Source organism: Thermobia domestica, chromosome 12, assembly GCF_964235325.1.
Source record: "Thermobia domestica chromosome 12, izTheDome1.hap1.1, whole genome shotgun sequence".
Taxonomy (NCBI): domain Eukaryota; kingdom Metazoa; phylum Arthropoda; class Insecta; order Zygentoma; family Lepismatidae; genus Thermobia; species Thermobia domestica.
The window spans coordinates 25,930,302-25,951,560 of NC_137465.1; the positions used below are offsets into that span (position 1 = coordinate 25,930,302).

Genomic DNA, 21,259 nt, shown 5'->3' on the forward strand with positions numbered 1-21,259 from the left:
GTATCAACGTACATTGGACTAAAGAAAAGTACAAGCAATTACAACCTATTCTGCAATCGAGAACGGGCTTACCAATGAAGAACGCTGAAACGGACGATCAGCTATTTAGCATAATTCCCAGATACTCTCAATATTACTGCTATGAAATATATCACGTAATTTCTATTACTCTGCACCTGTCATCTATAACTCCATCTGGCGATAATCGATGTAACTGCGTGAAGAATTCGTAGAGTAACTGCTAATGTTTCAAACTTAATCTACAGCCATTTGACAGCACACCATTGTTGCACGTCTTGCAAATGAGACCAGAAATAAAACACTGCACTTCCAAACAACACTGTATTATTAATAAAAATAAATAATTTACATGTTAGGTCTCGATCTTCTAACCAAGATCCTCATCAGACATACACTAAATCTCTATACAATGCAACCAAACTAATATTCAAGCCAGGAAAACCTTCCTGCTCCCTCATTGTTCAGGATAAATAGCCAATAACGACGCAACTTGAAGATAGCTTGAGCCAATCATAGACGCCCAAATATGGCGTCCAATAAGAGAACCTATCAAAATAACAAGAACATCATGAATCAACACTAACATATAATCCCCTGAATTTGTCAATAAGCGTTCTCCATTCTTTATTAATACTCAAGCCTTTACTCCAGTTCATTAAGTACTTATCTCTTTTTTCTATCTGCCGTGCCTCCTTCCACTTCCTCGGAAACATACTTTCTTCATATTCTAACATAATAATTTTTTCTCAGTCTACCTTATGTCCTTTTTCCTTGTCATGTTTGTATATCGCATTAATTTCTCTACTATATTTACATCACTCTTATGTTCTTTAATTCTTTCATTTAAAAATTTATCCGTTTCTCCAATATATTTCATATCACGATCTAGACATTTTGATATATAACACCGTTCTTCTCCTTTTGCGTTTTATCTTTTTCTTTATTTCTTACTAACACTAACAACTTCCTACTCCCTTTTCTGTACGCTCTCACACCCTGCTATCTTAACATCTTTTTAAGAACTTCTATCTCCTCCCCTAACCTAATAATACCTTTCCATATCACCTCTTTACCTTCCTCTCCAATTTCATCTGTCCCGAAACTCACAGAAGTTTTAAAAATATCTCTTCTGCTATACCCATTTTCATATAACTGCTTTTCAAACTCTTCTATGTTGTCCTCTAAATTTTTGTTACTAATGTTGGTAATTCGTGTCATCATATTCCTTATAAAATTAGATTTTGTGCTATGTCCACACTACTTTTCTTATTACAATAAATACCCGCATTGCATTCTTTCTGGTACCTTTATGTTATAATTTTCCTTTTCTTTACTCTTTAAAATATCCACATAACAAAGAATACCTTCCTTCTCTAACTCTATGCCTTTTTCCATATCCTAAATGATTTATACAAAATCCAATAACTCTTCTTCAGACTCTTCCTAAATTCCAAACAGTCATCAACATCTACACAAATACCTAATCTTACCTTCTTCTAGCATACATTCATAATGATATCTGATAACACAGAGCTTATTTTAGACCCTATATTCAAATCTGCCTTAATTCTATATATGTTACTCTTCAATGTACAAAAACTAAAATCCCATAAGTTGAGAGCTTTTCTTACATTCTCCCGTTTAAAATTTTTCACACTTTCTTCCCCCATGGCCCCTTAATATTATGCAATATGGTACCTAAACTCAGGAGCACAGCTTTGACATTCAGACTAAATCAAATACAATTGTTTTCAATTACAGCATTAGTTATGTAGTATATTACCTCACTATATTCCTTAACTGCCAATGAGTCCTGTCTCTTATCCACTTTAAAACTGGTATTAATTCACTCTCAAATGGTTTAAATTAATTATTCTTACAATCCATTCACTGGTCTATTTCACTTTCTTGTGAATCTTTGAAAAATCTTTTAACATTGATATTGTCCGTTTTTCATTTACACACTTTTTGACCCCTTCTTCTTCCTTTATTTCTTCTATGATCTCTTCTTTCTTCTTATCCACTAATTCGTACTGACCATCTATTAATTCCTTAGCCTTGTCATTATACCACCACCCCTGACAAATACAGGGAATTATATGTTAATGCTGATTCATGATGTTTTTCCTGTTATTTTGAAATGTTCTCTTATTGGTTGAGTAGTCATATTTTTGGGTGTCTATGATTGGCTTAGGCTGTCTTCAACGGACGTAGTTGACTGGCTACTTGTCCGGACCAAAGATGATGAAGGTAGGTTTTTGTGGCTACTATATTAGTATGGTTGCATTATATAGAGATTTTGTATAAGTCTAATACTGCTTTTAGACGATCCAAAAAAGCTTGAACAAGACTCTTATAAAGGACCATACAAGAGTATTTGATAAATAAAGGTCAGCACTGACGTCACTTTTGTCTTGAATTCAATAGTTTCATTTAAGAAATTTCGTTTCGGTCCTGTTATAAACAACCCAATTCAAGAGCATTCAGGAGCCAATCAGCGCCGGAGTTGATTGCAGGAAAATACAAAACAACAATGATTGCGTCGTGAGACAGAGCAGCAGCAGTTCAATAAATATCTTTTTATTACTCTTTTCCACAATTATCTGATATTGAAAGTATGCATTATAATAATAATAAAAAGCAAATATCAGCACTGAAATGTTTTGTTAGTATTATTGTGATAATATAAATGATTTACTGTACGTAGTTACAATGCTTGCATGTTTATAACTATTGTTAAATTTTTATTAAGTGATAAGTATAAAAATATTAATTTGAGAACTTAATATACAAGAATATCGACTGTAGATTAAGAAAGAAGAGCACATCAAATAATATATATATCTGACTTTTCTCGCTTCAATAAGACGTTTTATACTGTTATTAATCTGGGATAATAATAAATAATTACGTACAGTATGATAATATGCCCGCAAATTGAAGTACCCTGGAAACAATGTTTCTTTCAGAATTAATGTTCCGGGGGGCACACTCAGTATTCCGGGAGGCACTGCTGGTATTATTCTATTATATAATAAACGTATTGATTTGTTCAGATCCGAGGGAGCACTGTCAGAGCTCCGGGACGGTAGTGCCCCCCAAAAAACAAGTCTGGAAGAAACACTGCCTGGAAATGATGACATGCTATGCTATTACAATGTATGCAATTATTCTATCACGAAATTTACACGAAGTGTTTTCGAAGTGATTTCTTAAGGTAGAAATGTCATTCATGCGTACAGATTAATTTTATGAGGTCTTTCCCGTAAAGCACAAATGCACATTCAGACTTATGCTACATATAAGAAATAAATGAAAAAAAAAAAACTAAAATCGAGAATGCTCACGTTAATACTGGCTTCCTTCAAACATGCAAATAATATTCTTGATTGCTGTATATGTCTACCAAAGGGGTCATGAGATAAATATATGTAGTCTACGTATCTACCGACTCCTTTACCAAATTCCTCTTTTGGCAATATTGTTTGGAGTGCCGTGACCAGTTGTGCTGATGCATTGATGTATCCGTACGGCAAAACCGTAAATTCCCATTGCTTGCCTTCAAAAGTAAATTGTCGCGAAATAGGGTGTAATGGTGTTGCATGGTAACTGAAGAAAATCCAATTACAAATGAAATTTGCGATATCTAGTTTCAATAAACGTTATCAATCGCTTCTTCTTTCAACTGTCTTAGTCGGACATGTTTATTCATTTCTTTCACATCCAAATAAATTCTGAGTTTGTCCGTATCTTTTTCGGAAGGAGTAAAATGGAGTAGACACACTTGGTTGTAAATTTCCAGCTTCTTACATTCTTTGATTTCTTCTCTAACTTAAGATCTATACTTAAGTGGAATTTTTGCCAGTGCATCGCTTTTTACTGGTATGTTACCTGGCTGTGTGCTCATTTCTTCCGTGAGATTCCTCTCCTGCACATTACTTTTTCTGACAGGCTCTATCAGTCCCTGCTTTAAATTCTTCGCCATCTGCATGAAAAGCTTTTTTTAGTATGTCGCGATTTGGAGCTTCAATATCCAGAGAATCACTTTCAAAATTCATTCTGGCAGTGTACAATGTTCCTCTTCTATACAAAATTTAGAGTAAATATGCTTGTGTTGGCTTGTAAACAAGGGTTGCCACCTGATATGGAGGTATCAAGAAAGCTTGTAGACCACAGTAAGCTACCTACACTCGCTATCATCTATAAGCATTTTCAAATATTTAATCGTATGTACTTCCGTACTTGGTACCCTCCTACTTTAAATACCCCATCTTGTATTCATGAATTATTTACAGTATGAGCCTCATAATCTTTTTATATATATATATATATATATATATATATATATATATATATATATATTCATATATATATGACCAATTATTTATAAGACAATGTATGTACTACTGAAGTAAAGATTATGTCCGTGAACGAATAACTAATTATACATTTAATAAGATCAACACAATATGCTGTAATGATCTTACCTTTATATTTTTTATTGACTGTGAGGACTACTGAATTCTATTAGAAGTGATATAATATTTGTGTTATTTAGACTTTTACACTTATTAGTGAATAAGTAAGTACTTACGACGTGGTGGTAGATCCGGGGATAAGAGTGTGACCAGAACAAACATCAAACATTTTTCTAGTGTTAAGTAAAGAAACCGATTTCATAACAGACGTGTAAAATAAGTACATGGTAACGACTTGAGACCAGCATCATCATAAATATCGACTTAAGTAATACTACTACTACTTTTAATATTAATAATAATACAGAGAAGTTGACTAAGTTAAAATGTATGACACAGGACTGAAAATAATCTAATGAACGAGGAAAGAGCTAGGGGGGAAAATTCGCATAGTAACGTTTAGAGAATTTATTTGTATCATTAGAATTAATATTGAAGAAACTAAACATTTGAAAATCCATATTTCTTGAGTTAAATATATTTTTGGAATTCAGTGTCAGTACTAGAGGCGCACAGTACAGAAAAATATATCACATAAAAATTGAAGGTTTACTGGCGGGTAATATTACAAAGATGTTCTCGGGATATCAGCCAGGTGAATTGAGTTGATTTTAAGTTTAACGTCCCGTGTTATATGAGCTATATGAGACGTGGACCTACTGTTTAACGTGGAATCTAAACCACATGAGATCCCGCCGGTAATCGAACCCGGGTCTCCTACAACAAAGGCGCGTACGCTAACCGCTTAGCCACGGAGAAGCTCATCAGCCAGATGAAGTCCGACGATAGAGTCGACGTTTCAAGAAATCTCCGTTCTCGTCTTCAGGGCGATTATACTGACTATATATACCGTTTGTGTGTACTATATATAGGAGAGGTTTAAGAATCCGTGTCTTTGATTGGATGGTCTATAGTTTGAAGCTGATTGGTCGTGTCTGGTTTCTATGTTTGGGTGAGTTGAAATCCTGTATCCCTGTTGATATTGTTGGGTTCTTGTACTATGGCAAGGGATTGTTTAATTATCTTATCCGAGTGGTTTGAGATATTGGAAATAATTTTAGTGTCTGAAAGTAAAACTCTCTGTCCTTCCGTTATACTGTATGTCCGCCTGGGCTTATTTGTCGGGATGAAACAGCTTCATGCATCTCTCAAGCCCATGGTCCGAAATGGCTGTTGCTTGAAGTGCAAGCGTGCTGATGACTTTATTCTGCTGTGATTTATGGTGAAAGCTGTTTCCATTAAGACAAAGTTCAGTGTGGGTAAGTTTTCTGTAAACACTGTGGCCCAAACTCCCATCAGGTTTGCAAAAAATGAGGATTTCTAGATTTGGTATGCAACCTTCTGTTTCTATTCCCATGGTAAACTTGATGTTGTGTCGATTGTTGAGAAATTCAAGAAAAAACGATTCCAGTGGCTACATGTCAAAGGTATCATTAACATATCTCTAGAAACACGATGGGTTTAATGGTGCTGATTCTAGTGCTTTTTGCTCGAAGCTTTCCATTAAAAGGTTTGCCACTACTGGTGAGGGAGATCACCCCATGGCAACGCCGTCTGTTTGTTCATAGTACTGTACTGTCTGAGAGGAAATGTGTGGAAGTTACTGGGGTCTAGAATAAGTCAACAGTCTCCGGCGGGAAATGCGCAAGGAGTAAATGTAACGTGACTTGTACTGGGGTCTGGTATACACAGAGACGAAATCAAAACCGACTAGGATGTCGTCTGGAGAAATGCGTATGGTGTTCAATATTTCCACGAACAAATGTGTTCTCGAGGTGGTGTGCATACTGTTCCACTAGCGATCTAAGAAGAAGGGTGCGATATTTAGGCAGACGGTTAGTTGGACCTCCAATCTCAATAGGAATGTTCTCATTGGAATGTCAATCTTGTGTACTATCGGGAGTCCATACAACCTTGGTGGTTGGCAATTATGTGGCGTAATTTTCTTAAAAGCAGTACAGCCTAGCGGTACACCAAATGAAGCAGAACAAATGCGACAGGACTTATGTTTGGCCCTAAATAGGGCCAAATTGCCAAAACCCATGCCCGAAAAAGGGCCAGAATGCAAAGACCAATCACCACAAAAGGGAACAAAATTAATTAAGAAACTTCGTCAAGACGCTAGCAATACCACACTGCCAGCGGACAAAGCCAACGCAACATTACTCATACCCACTGAAGTCTACAAGAAGATGTCGGATTTATTCAACGACTCAGATTATACACAACTCAAGACAGAGCCCACCTCCATTAATGAATGTAGAATTACCAACCTTCTGAAGAAAACCAACATACCAGAAGATTAGCACCATTAAAGACATCGTGTTTCTATAGATGTTTTAAAGATACCTTTGTCATCTGGCCTCGTGGGAGAAATGCACTGCGATCGTTCCTTGAATTTCTCAATAACCAATGCAGCAACATCAAGTTTACCATGGGAATAGAAACAGAAGGCTGCCTACAATTTCTAAACATCTTCGTTTGTCGCAAACCTGATGGACGTCTGGGCCACAGTGTTTACAGAAATCTTACCCACACTGAATTTTATCTTAATGGAAACACCTTTCACAATACACCAAAGCCGAATACAGTCATTACCACGCTTGTGCTTGGACCAAAATCATCTCGGATCAAGAAAGCTTCTCCAGTTAACTTGCACATCTCACGAAGACCATACTGGAGAATGGATACAAGGAAGATGACATTCGATTGGTCCTAAAAAAGATCTTTTCCAGTAAAGAGACCACTACACTGGGAGGAAAAATTGCAAGAAACATAAAGAGACACATCAAAATCATACACAGAACGCCTAATCTAACCTAACATAACCTACTCCGTCCAGCTAAAGACGATTTGGGTCTTAAAACACCAGGAGTATACTGCATTCCCTGCGAATACGGAAAAACTTACATAGTACAAACAGGACGAACAAAAGAATATCGATGCAAGGAGCGTGAGAGACACATCAAGTTGTTTCATCCGGAGAAATCAGCCCTGGAGGAACACAGTACAACGAAAGGAAAAAATTTTATTTTCACACACGAAAAATATTTTAAAGAGATCAAACCACTGGGATAGTGTAATTAAACAATCTCTTGCTATAATACAAGAACCCAACAATATCAACAGGGGTACAGGATTTAACCTCACCCAGACATCGGCACCAGTCATAAAGAAAGCATATATAAATACGACCAATCAGCTTCAAGCTATAGGCCATCCAATCAGAGACTGATTCTTAAGTCCAACCCCCTTACCTCTCCTGTATGTAATACACACGAACTGGTGTCAGTATGATCACCCTGAAGACGAAAACGGTGTCAGTTCTTGAAACGTCGGCTTTATCGTCGGACTTCACCTGGCTGATATCCCTAGAACATCTCTCTAATTTATTGCATTTCTGAGTAATGTGCGATTTTTGAATGCAAAATTGCCAAAAAAAAGTAAAATTTCAAATTCTAATGAATTTCTGCTATGAATAAAATAATAACCAATTGAACGTAAAAGACACATTCTAAATTTGGCACAATTAGGCGGCATCCCACGTAGGAAGGCCAACTGATTTGGACACGAACAAAATTTTCCTCTTCATATCATCATATAAGTCGAAACGGAAGGGAAGAAAGAAGTAGAAACAAGAAGAACACAACGATTCGCTGAAATTAAAATTATAATATTGGGAGTTAAAAGAGGAAATTGAACACCGAGAAACATAGAAGAAAAATAGAGAAAAACATTTCATTTGCCATAGGACTGTTAGGAGATGGAATACTTAATACCTAATCGTAAGCTTTCACTCGAGAAGTTTTCTATCTATTCTTAGTAGTTATGTATCATCAGGGCTGGAACGCATAGGATAATATTGTGTTAAACGTTGGACTACACGTTCAATTAGTTATTAGTGAACCCACCGAAATGCCATCAATACACTGCTAATAACCAACAAAGAGCTTATAACATCCCAATGTAAGGATTTCGAGAATTTCATCCGAAACATTAGACATTACTCATCACTACTGTAACGTGTAATCTTAATATTATACTTCTATTGAACATTTTAATCGGACATAAAGAAAATATTAGAAAATTGTCAAACATTTCAGATTTAAAAAAGGTGATGTGTGTATCCGAAAAGCATGAATCAATAAAAACTTCATCCATGAAACACTCACTACTTCAAACCACGAACCACTAAGCCCACTATGTACCTTAACCTTAGTAAATTACTATGATCTACCACTCTTAGCAACCACTCTGTCAACCGTCACCTATTATATTCGACGTCTAAGAAACACTTGATGAAAATGAGCATTATATATTAACATTTCTTATGTGTATTTATTTAAATGTAATACATGATTGAATTAAATTTTACGTGATAAGAAGGCAAAAACACAAACAACTTTCACATTTCGTTTCCAATGTGAGTGTGAATCTATATGGCTAATTCCAAAGCCTACTTTTCCTCCACAGTAACAGTACATCACGCCATTATGATATATGCAGGTTGAATATTTGTTATAACTTGCTTATATAAAGGCAAGAATCAAAACTGCATAAAACAAAGTTTCAGTGAAAGTAAAATGAAGTCATTTCCTACACAAGTCAGTTACTGTACCTGAAAGTCTTAAATATTTTCGTTCTTCATTCTCTTTTTTATCTCGCACTTTCTATCAAAAGTAGTCTACTTGAAAACCTTAAAATTTTGAGTTAATAAATTTCTTACACTCAATCATTGAAATAATTTAATGCTTACTTATTAAATAAACGTACAAGAGCACAAATTAAACTAATAGAGTGTTTCTCCCCATTTCATTAAACAATTACAAAATACCAGTTTCGACATTTCTCATTAAACGGTTATGTGATTAATTATTATTAAAATACAAAGAAAAAACTCTAAAGTTATAACTTGATAACATTTTGTTATAGAATAGGTATTGCTGTCTATACCTAAGCAAAATGAAGTATCGAAGTAATGTATTCGCTTGAAAAAGTCGAAAGAGAGTAGTTGTTTTCATAACTTCCTTCTCTTTGTAATGTTATCAAATCCTATCGATTTCAATTGAATTTTAATCCTCTTAGATTCTCTTACCTTGGGCTACTAAACTGTATACATTTATTTGTAGAATGGTTATTTTAAGTTTAAACATCCTATGTTTATGAACCTACACTAAAGGAAAAGATGAAACGCATAACAATAGTGCAATGAGGAAAGTGAGAACCACATCAGAACTCCAAGAAAACGAAGGAATCTATCGCGATTTGGGACAGAAACAGTAGTCTCAATGCCGGAAGTGATTACACTTTCAGTGAGCAAACTTGACCCCGTAACATTGTCAGTGTTCAAAGAACAAATGAAAGCGTTTTTTTAACAGATCACATTATTTTGCCTGCATATGTCATACAAAAGTAACAAGAAAAAATCTTTTATCTATAAGCTTTACCGACGGTGCAAGTGCATATTATGACACTCCATCTAAAGATATAACCTTCTGAGAAACGAACTTTTACCAGATAAGTTAATGAGCCATATAATAAAATAGGCTACTTGTAAAAGAGGAAAAGGTAAATTTATGGTTGGTCTAGTAAGAGTTCGTTTTTGATACATCAACATTAAAGCAATCACAATATGTGAAAGGATTCTGTAACGTTAACAATCTTATTAAAAAAAACTTGATAATTCCTTTGTGCGATCACATTTGGCAGTTTTAATTACTGAGGTGTTTTGTATATAAACTAATGTCAAGAGTTTGAAAACCGATATATAAATGAATATTAAAATATGATTTTTATATCATGAAATCTTTTGAGTGAGGGAGGAAAGACATAAATAATTCGGCGAGGTACTGTTCACTGTAATAGGAAAAGAATTACCGAATATTGACATTACTCAGAAGCGTGTAAGTATTCAATCCTGATATTCAAGCCCTGGTGCAAGGTGGTTTATAGCAATTTACCATTACCTTTGCATAATTATCTCAGTGCCGAACTGTCATGCCTTTTACAACGCTACGCATTAGGTTTCATCATTTATGTGTTGAAACGTTTGCGATTCCAATAACACAGTTTAAAGTAAAGGAAAAAGGAATACTTAACGAAGTATTGCAAGTGTTGAAAAGAAATATTTATACAAAACATATCCGAGGTGAAATAAACGCATTTACACGTACCTCAGGGCCTGTGCATTGCTACCAGCTTCTCGATTATTGTTTTCTTGAACATCCTCTTCGTCATCGTTCTTGTTTCCAATAGTGGCATACATGTGATTGCTTGATCCTTCTGTGATATTTGTAAGATCGGAAGATGTTGGCCTTATGTTACTGCGAAAACGTTCCGCACTTGCAAATACATCAGCTGTTGGTAAACGCTTCACCAAACATATTGCTTTCGAAGTTAGTTTCCAATCTGATATCGTTTCCTCTTCATTCCTTTCTAAAGCGATATTCTCTCCTTCCGTTGCACTTTCTCGTTTCTTATATTCCACATGTACTGCAATAGGGTCTTTATGGTCATTAGTGTTACTAGTACATAGCTTATAATTACATTCTTTAAATGACTCATTTTCTGTTTTCATTTCAACTTTAATATGATTGTTTTCTGTTTTTATTTCATTACAGTCAAAGTTGAAATAATGTGAAGCCATTTCGGTCATACAAACCTGTTCACGTCGGAGTTTTCAAACCCTCAGCAGTTAATGTTCGAGAAAAACCAATACATCTGAAACGAATAAGAAAAATATTATTCGCTCTAACAAAATTTATGAGCGGGCCGGAAGAAAGCAACGGTAACTGCCGCATCAGGTGAAATTTAGTAGTGGGTGGAATTTTTTGTGATCACACTAGGGATGTAAAAAGTACTGAAAGCCGTACTTTAAAATATCCGAAATTTTGCTACTATTTATACCAAAATAATGATATAGTGGAGGGTAGTCCACAGTGAGACATTGTATAGAGTGAGATATTTAAGTTTTCTCTATAGCTTTTCGAGTTTGACGCCAGGTATCTCGCAAAGTTAGAACCCTATCTGTTCGCAGTCAGTTGCTTAGTCGGCTTGTGCATGGTGTGGACGAGTGAAGAAATACAGTTATTTTTATTCTTTCACTTCTAAAGTTACGACTATTATTGATTTAAGGCAATTGTTGCAAAATGCCGTCACGTGCTATTATATTATTGCGATGGTACAATTCAAAAGAGGCATGATTCGTTTCGGTTCACGGCGGGTGAAGGCAGTCACTCGCTTTTCTTAATTGACTCGACTTGTTTTGTTAACCTTCTGAAAAACACACACCTAGACACAGACATGTAGTACACAGTCAGACGGCGTCTCAGTGTGTACCATGCATGAATACGATACATGTCACAATATATTTGAGAGTAGGCCTCCAGAAGAGTGCCTATTAAAGGAATAAAGCCTAGCCTATAGCTACAAGTAGTATGCGAATTAACGGGAACTTTATAGGGGAATGAAGTGTACATATATTTCAGAAATTAATATAAGGAAAAACAAATCTCATTATGGATATCCAATCCCTGTCTAGTTTTACAGGGGGTTCCGCCTCATCCTCGATAATTCGCACACTGGCTTCAACACATTACTAATATTGTCATCGAAAATCTAGTAAGTGCGTTAAAAACGATGCGCTTTTTAGTAGATTATTGGACTTTGGACCTATCTTCCTTTCCTATTTTTGAGTCCGTCCCCTTTTTTTCCTATTTTCGAGATGAGCTACTACCAGTCGTTCTGTTCATGAAGTTTGTCAACATAATCTTGATCACTTTATTAAAACAAGAGAATTTTTAAAAAATGGCAACAGATGCATACAAGTGGCTGGACAACCAAGTGTTCTATATTTGCTCCAATGTAATCCAAAGCAATATTTTCGCTCACGGCGTCATTGTCACGTCTGTTTCAAACGTTTACACACAAGCTCTGTGTTACTTTACGGGATAGTGGGTGCAGGGCCGTAATCAGGATACGTGGCGCCCGGGGCAAGCATTGTTCCCAGGTAACCATTAAAATGGATTTAGTCAAAAACATTAGATGTAACGTTTGAAAACTATCTATTTGAAGCCCTCCCAACAAGGCGCCATTACACATGCAACTATTCTTTCCCCTAGGTTTGGTGGTCTTGTGATAAAATGCTACTGTTCTCGTGGTTTCTTAACTTTGGAGAACAAACCAAAGTCAAAGCCGTACAAGCATATAGGCCATTCCGAAGATTGCAATAAAATATCATCTTCGACAAAACATTCATTTTACAACATCCATATCTGTATCTACATCTGAATCCCTATCTGTATCTACATTACACTAGCAACTACTAAGTGCTGAATAGCTTTTCCTTTCCACGAGAACCTACTAGGAAACGCATGGGTGCCTTAAAGCACTACTCGAGTTCCTCTGTGATATGGTAACAAATCTTACATATAGGCCTAAATTTTCCCATCCTGTGTAGTCTTTTTTGTATGCTTAGTATGCTAATGTAGGGAACTTACTTACTCGTTTCCTAACATGCTATCTTTATTTTTAGGTTCATTATGGTGAGGCGGCGAGGTATTCAAAGAAAGATAGGGAATATTGATCCGCAACGAATGGAAGAAGCAGTGAAATTGTTACTGGAACAGAAGTACTCATTACGAAAAGCAGAAAAGGAGAAGAAGCAGTCATTTCAAACACTATTTCATTACGTCAAGAAGAAGAGAAATAATCCTGACGTCCCAATCAAGATACAACCGAAGTGTTCGCAAGATATTTTCTGAATTGGAACAGAAGAATCTAGCAGAGTACGCAGTTTCGTGCAGCAAGTTAAGCTATGGATTGACAAGAGCGCTACATGAGTTGGCATACGAAATGGCCGTTAAAATAAATCAAATTACCGGAAACATGGAAAGAACACAAATGTGCAGGTATAGAGTGGATGCGAGGGCTTTTGTACCGAAACCCGAACCCTAGCGTAAGACAACCAGAGCGCTGTAGTGTATTTAGATTAACAGCTTTCAGTGAGGGAAATGACAATGCGTTTTTTGAAAACTTAAAAGGGGTGTATAGTCGTTTTCCTGTTTGCTGATGGATCGCGTGTTTTCAATTTGGATGAAACAGGCGTAACAGTTCAAAAACAAACAAAAGAAAAATCATACCACAGAAAGGAACAAAACCAGTCAGCAAATGTATTAGTGGAGAGAGGGAGAATTAGTGACAGCAATCTCAGCAAGTGGAACGTTTTTTCCTCCTGTAATGCTCATTCCGAGGAAAAACTTTAAACCGCACATGCTAAATGGAGTTCGTCCAGGAATTTAGGATTAGCAAATCCCTCAGGATGGATGACAGCAGACATATTTCCAGAAGTTCTTCAACACTATTCAATATTCACACAATTCTACGGAAAATCCATCTTTGTTACTTTTCGTTAATCACAAAAGCCACGTTTCTCTCCGTGTAATTGATATGGCAAAGAACTCTGGTGTTACCACACTTACGATATCCCCACATTGCAGTAACAAGTTACAGCCTCTAGATGTCTCAGTGTTTGGACCTTTAAAAGTGTACTACAACGCTGCAGTTGATTCTTGGTTGCTGAAAAATCCAGGTGTTTCCTTCCCTATTTACCAAATTGCAGCATCCGTTGGCGAAGCACATACACCAACTAACATCGTTCCAGGCGTTATCCCTTTGATCAGTACATATTTGACCACTCTGATTTTTTTTACCTTCAACAGTAACGACGACACCGGAAGCATCAACATCCTCCATATTCAGCACTCTAAGTGACACATCGGCGAAATCAACAGCCCCCCCTTTCCCCCAACCACTCATCAACGACTCAATGTCATAAGGATTCCGAACAGTGCAATATCTCCCAAACTTCAAAGGAAGGTTCCTCTGGAAAAATATTTGTTTCGCCCGCTATAGTATTTTCAGTAGCTTAGTTTCCTTGTTGTGCCTTAACAGATCTAAATGCAAACTAAGAGACTGAAAGATTTCATAGTTTCCTTTTAGCTTTTGGAAGCATATATTTCCGTTAAGACATTTTGCACATGTTTGTTTGTATTGTTTACAATATCGATGTCACATTTTTTTTACTTCAGTAGCATAGGCTTTGTGCACAAGGAAACATTTCCGCTGTTAGGCTGCTTAATTAAAATTTTTCGAGTTTTCAGGCTCTTTCACAAGAGAATATCGATACATGCATTGCTTTGAAAACATAAATCTCCTTCAAAGGAAATTAATGCATGCACTGTTATGCGTTTTAAAAAAAAAGGTAAACACGAAGAAAACTTAAAAGCCTGAAAGTAGAAGTGTTCGGTTGTGTACATAAACTTCTATTTGTTGTTATAATTAGTCTAAAAACAATATTTAGAAGCATAAATGTATTTACTAACTTGGTGTTTCATTAGGGCCTAGGTCATTTTTCGCTTCCTCCCACATATACCGTGAAACCATTTTTTGATAAATGTATCTAGAATTGTAGCTGAGATATCTCCTCAAAAAATGGCTACTTCAATTTTTTAATGCTTTTAGTATTATAATAAATACACGTCAGAAAAGAAATTTTGTCTCACTGTGGACTACCCTCCCCTACCTAAAAGCCGAAAATACAGCACTATACAGAAATATGGAAATACTCATCAATATACGATTTTTTAAATTTTACCCCATGTCAAAGAAAAACATAACCTATTAATTTCTTCTACTTACATACGAGATATCATGGGCCTATATCTTCTTTCTTCCATATCATTATAATTTTCTTATACATTATTACATTTTATCGAGATACGATTCTTGCTTTCTCCCCTTTTTCTTTAAATACACTTACCAATACTCAACGTAGATTACTGTTGCATGAAGACAGAAAACGCTAAACTAAAATATTTTCTACTATATTACTATCTTATATTTTTTTTAAATAAAGCATGACAGCAATGCTATACAAATTTAAGCGTATCTGGAAAATAGAGATAATCGAAATAGTAGTTATTACGTCACTTCGCTTAACTATGAATTACGTTGAGAAACTATGCACATAATTTGTTTAAGAACAGTACGGAATGAGCTTGAGATTTTTGGTAAGACTGAATATGGTTAGCTTAGGTTAGGCGAAGCGGCACTAGCACTGGTAGCCACAGGGATTAAAAAATTACGATATTCCAGGTTTTTTCACCTGGCATATACCCTGGTAGATTGCTGGGACCTGGCAGGGAATTTATTTCCCTTTTTTTTAACTTTGTTTTCTAAATTATAAGAACCACATAACTAATTACTTTTATTTATTATCATTTACTTTTAGACTATAAATTATTTGGGGGTTAAAAAATTAAAATTCGTTAACTGTACTTTATATAACAAATTATTAATATGATTCTTTAAGTTCCATTTCCACTAGAAAGAAGCAAAGTACTAACCATGAACAGATGGTGAAAAGGAATCAGTTTGTAAAATAATGTAGAAATTCTGTAGAAATAGAAATGAAGTACCACGATCCAAGTTTAGTAATAGACGTCGGTCTGTCTGCAGTTCGAAAAGAAGGTGCGTGTAGCCGGTTGTGTCTGCTTGGTAATTTTTCGATCGAAGAATATCTACTTCACTCTTAGGGGAAACTGCATCATAAAAAATCTCTTTGCAGTTTACTTGGCGAGATTAGTGTGATATTTATTTATTTTATTGCATGTTAAACTTTAGAAACTGTAGTCCTTATGACAGTGGCGTACCAAGAACAGGTGAGGGCAATGGACAATGAAGGAAGAAGACAACGGAGTTGCTGCTTCAGGTGAAATTGAGTAAGTGCTTGGAATTGTTTGTAATCATACTAGGGATATAAAAAGTACTGAAAGCAGCACTTTAAAATATCCGAAAATTTCCTACTACTTATAACGATATGCCTAAATGCTAAAAACACAGAACAGAAATATCGAAATACTCACCAATATACGATTTTTTTTTTAAATTTTTATCCCTTGTCACAGGAAAACCTATTACTTTCTTCTACTTACATATGAAATATCATAGGCCTATATGTTCTTTCTTCATTATCATTATAATTTTCTTATACATTATTACATTTTATAGAGGTACGATTCTTGTTTTTTTTTTCTCTCTCTCTCTCTCTTTTTTCCAAATAAATTTACCAATACTCAACGTACGCTCACTGTTGCATGAGCACAGTAAACGCCCAAACTAAAATATCTTTTACTATATTACTAGCTAATATTTTTTAATTAAAACATGACAGCAATGCTATACAAATTTTCCACTTAAAAAGGATAACATTCTCAAGTGTTCGGGTAGTACCGTAATCATTACAACTGCTATACGACACATTAAGAAAGTAAATGCATATGCTAAACGGCTCTATTAGATGCTACTTTCCACGAGCGATGTATTTCTATATGGTGTACAGACGCTGTATTGTATCTTTGCAAGTGTAGCGTTACTAGTATAAAACAACTGCAAGTGCTATTGAAACATGTATCAACCCACTTGTCTTCACCGAGTCAGTTTACGCTTATAATCATCTACTCTAACACGTTTTTCCCCTTTTCATACAGCCCCACACACGCCCTGCTACAACTCGGGTAGAGTACATTTGTGTTTTTAGTGGCTGCCTAGCACAGGTTGGTGATCCTTTGGGCTGTAGTTAATACATTATACATTCAGAAGCTGTATTCATACGCAAATCGTAAAAGAATTGTAATTTTTCAACAATTACTTTTGATGGTCCCATAGAACTTTATCTAGGTCACGCGACATATTTTCATGTTGACAATCGCAAATCCTTCAGGGGACAACAGCAAGGAAATTAGTAAAACAATTATATTGTTTCACCAATTATTTCGAGTAGAGGCCCGAAAGTAAATCTGCACGATTTTCTCTATCCTACAGGCAAACAATCGTATATTATTTCCTCCTTTTACAAATATTGGTTTGACTCAGACATAACTGGTAGTACTTTATATCATAGTTGCCTGATAATCTTCATCTCAAGTTCCTTTTTCTACGACAGTGAATGTTTCCTCCCGGAGCTACAAAACTCCCCCCGGAGGTCTTTCCGATCAGACTGAAGTATGGTTACAGGTGCTTTCGCAGTATTTCTTTCAATCTTAGGCAGTAAACTTCTCTACTCATCACTACTACAATTAATTTTCCAATGACATATTACCACAAAGCATTAAAGACGTATGCGTACGGAGTGGCCGAACATACCGAGACTGTGCTCACATAAAGACATGTTTCCAATCCAGATTTATATTATTTTTCTTCGTAATTGTACAAAGTTAGCAATCTTAAATTATACCCTGGATTTCATAGATCGTAATTTAGTTACTAGATGAAGCGGAAATCGTCCATACTATTTTGTTGGATTTCTTGTCCGATAGCGATTTTATCTCGTCTTAGCACAAAAACGGCGAGAAAATATATGTGACAATGTCATTCCCATAAATTTGGAAAAGGAATTTAGTGAACGTGCCGGCCGGTAATCTTTTTGCTGTAGAGGCATTTCACACGTATCAATGGATTTGATCAAATTTTGCATACTGTATATTACCAGCAGTAACTTATTTCCTTTGGACTTACGAAAATTATTTGCGAGTGATGGATTGTAGGAATGAGGGGACCCCAGGAGGAAACTTTCCCAAGGTATGAAATTACTAGGACTCACACCAGAGCACGAGATTCGCAGTGCTGATTCACTTACAAGGCATTCGTTTTGTTTGGTGGCACTTTAGAACAAATTGGTTTCTTTTCTATTGTAGGTATGTTGTCGTAGAGAGTATTTACACACAAGTCATGAAAGAAGTTATGTTTTAAACAATTATTCGAGCAGTTTTACTTAGTTATAGCAGTAGTAGTAGTAGGAACGGGTTAGAAGCCCCACAGTGAACTTTCTGTTCTCGACATAAAATGAGCAAATTTAAGAATTGGCCAAATGTTTCCGTACATCTTAGAATCTCTGGATTCATATAGCAAAATTGCACCAAAATTATTTCTGGTGGATGCCGTGAATTCCATCTATGCTAAGTAGAATTTTGCGATGAGAGCGAAAAATTCTGGAGGATAATGAACTACGAAATTTTTACTTGAAATACTAAAAGTTTCACTTGTATACTCGAGCTACCTACGCATCGACAAGTAGGACTGCTTCAGTATAGTAGTGTAAGATAGAGATAAGTAGCATAGAGGTAGGAACGGCTTTGGGGAGTTTTGACCCATTTTCAGTTGTTTTTTTTTTTTTCTGACTGAGTATACAAGCTGGTGCAGGCATTGTAAAGTTAAACTCTAACTTGATTTGTAAACATGGAATAAATTCACGTTGCTACATTGTTAATTTTATACCCTCACGTTGGTATATTTTCTTCTACAAACACACTAACGGTTAAAAAAAAATGGCTCAGAGATGACACATTGGACATTACTGCTGTATCGCCGGACCAACATCAAAATCGTAAAAATGGACCAAATTGTACTGCATTCATTTACATTTGTTGGAATACATTAAGTTACGTTTCATTACGTTATTAGGCATGCAGTTTTACTATACAGATAAACAGTATAAGTTAGTACGAGTAGGGATATAGTAGTGATGCGCAAATTCCCGGGAGTATATTTTTCAGGAATATTCCCTGGGAATCTTCCTGGATATTCCGGGAATTTATGTACAAACAAAAAGAAAATTGCATTCTATTGCTATATTATGATTACTAAATAAAATTACTTTTTATCATAGTATATTTGTCACTGTTATCTCCAGAAGATTCTTTAAAACGTATGTTTTGAAGTGTATTGTGTTGTTTTATTATATTTAGAGAGTACGCATAAATGTATATTTATTAGAAATATGTCTTATGCGAGTAAATATGTTTAAAACATTTGGTATAGAAATTCCACAAACATTTACACCGATGAACAGTCTAAACTTATATTTTAGTGAATTTTCTAAACTTGACCCTACTACTGATATTGTAAACACATTAATTACTTACGTTATAAAGAAATTAGGTTATGTAACTGCCACAAGATACTTAGTCTGTCAAAAAATTCGTAAGGTTGCCAGTGTATATAATGGCATATATACAGAATGTTGATTGAAGTACACTGTGCTTTGTTACTGTGTACTTATTAAATCACTAATTTAGATTATTTACAATATTTACGGTGTTACAAAAATTCTGTATCAACGCTTGGAACATGTTTACACAGGTAATGAAGAACAAAACAAATCCTAATGAACACAGGTCCGGAAACCCCAGAAGTAACGAAACATCCTGAGATACAACCCTAATTTTGATAACATTTTAAATATATATGTATTTACAGCTACAGAGATTCCCTTATTTCACGTTTGATTCATCCTCAGAGAGCGAAATTCGAGTCAGGGACGAGGACAACATGTATTACTAACAGTGTTGTCAGATTCAGAACAACAGACTTCCCGCCCAAAGCCCTGAAATTTCCCGATCGGTTGCAAAATTTCCCGGCAAGAAAGAATTCAATCATTAATTAAATAATTAATTGTTAATGATTAATTAATTAATTATTATACAGTTAATGATTTCAAATTAAAATTCAATAACAATGAACAATCAATCACAAGTACATTTTTTCCTGCGGAAGGAAAAATCGATTATAGGGCCATCATTCTATTTTCTATCTGTAGCTACAGGGTTTATTTAGTATAGAGAGAAATATAAATTTTTGTGTGTATGTGTGTGTGATACTTCCAAGTATTATGTCCTTCCCTCCTGTCCCTCTCTTCTTTCTAACATTCTGTGAATGACTGTCCACCGTAATCAGTGGCGTATTTACGATTTTGTTTCGGAAGGGGCTTTGCTAACTTTCGGAGGGGCTTTGCCTGGAAATGTGAAAATTCTGCAAGATATTTCATTTACTTTACTGTACTAAGTAAGATTTCGGGGCGGCTTAAGCCCGGAAACCACCCCTCTAAATACGCCACTGGCCGCAGCAAATATAATAAGTGAAGGGCCATAAACTTACCCTCCCTTCTTTCTTCTCGCAGAAAATTGATATTGGCCCGATTAACAATCAGTACCATTTAGTTCGGTTTATTAACCTCTCTTGCTTTTTTCTAACCTTCAAAGACGGTTCTAATCCATGTATTATTCCATGTACCCCAGAGATGAAGACAAGAAGTGAGAAACAGAAGACATGAACAGGAAGAAGATTTCACAGAATTTCCCATTTTCAACTACAATTTCCCGCATTCCCATCCATGCTAAGAATTTCCCGTTTTGCGGGAAATTTCCCGCCATCTGAAAACATCCACCTTTGTTCTATGTGGATTGATACTACTTCAACTCTGTCTACAGAATTTGTAGATAACTCTAAAAACTGGCTCGTTTCCATCGTTTATAAATTAATATTGGTCCATGTTCCGTCATGGGGGCCAAAACTAACTTAACCTAATGTTATATTATGTAATCAAACAAAAATCAATGGAAAGAAGTGAAGAAATTTCAAATTTCGTGTGGAAGAAATTACTAGGCGCCCTTAACGGAACATTGACCTTAGTATTTTTCTACTTTCTAGTACAAATAGAAATGAGAATTAAAAAATCATATTATTAATTAGTTACATAAAGCACAGTCAAAGAAGATTATTCTTTCAACCTCTAAATTATTTAAAACGTAAATCATAATAAATTAAAATAAAGTAATTATTTTCTGATCATATGGAAAATGAAATAAAGAAATAGAAATAAATTCCTTCCCGCGAATTTATATATCAGGGAAAACTCCCGGAAA

At 35.4% G+C, this 21,259-nt stretch overlaps 1 protein-coding gene across 1 annotated transcript in view; it reads right to left on the bottom strand.

Moving 5' to 3' along the window:
• Positions 1-19,880, bottom strand: part of LOC145666372 (uncharacterized) — a 35,816-nt gene extending 15,936 nt beyond the window's left edge. Inside the window, exons 1-2 of the mRNA XM_081733544.1 lie at positions 19,481-19,880; positions 10,673-11,219 (exon numbers count right to left, since the gene is read on the bottom strand). Of these exons, the coding sequence (XP_081589670.1) occupies positions 10,673-11,154 (482 nt within the window). The 5' untranslated portion in view covers positions 11,155-11,219; positions 19,481-19,880. The remainder of the gene's footprint in view (positions 1-10,672; positions 11,220-19,480) is intronic.
• Positions 19,881-21,259: the final 1,379 nt, after the last annotated feature.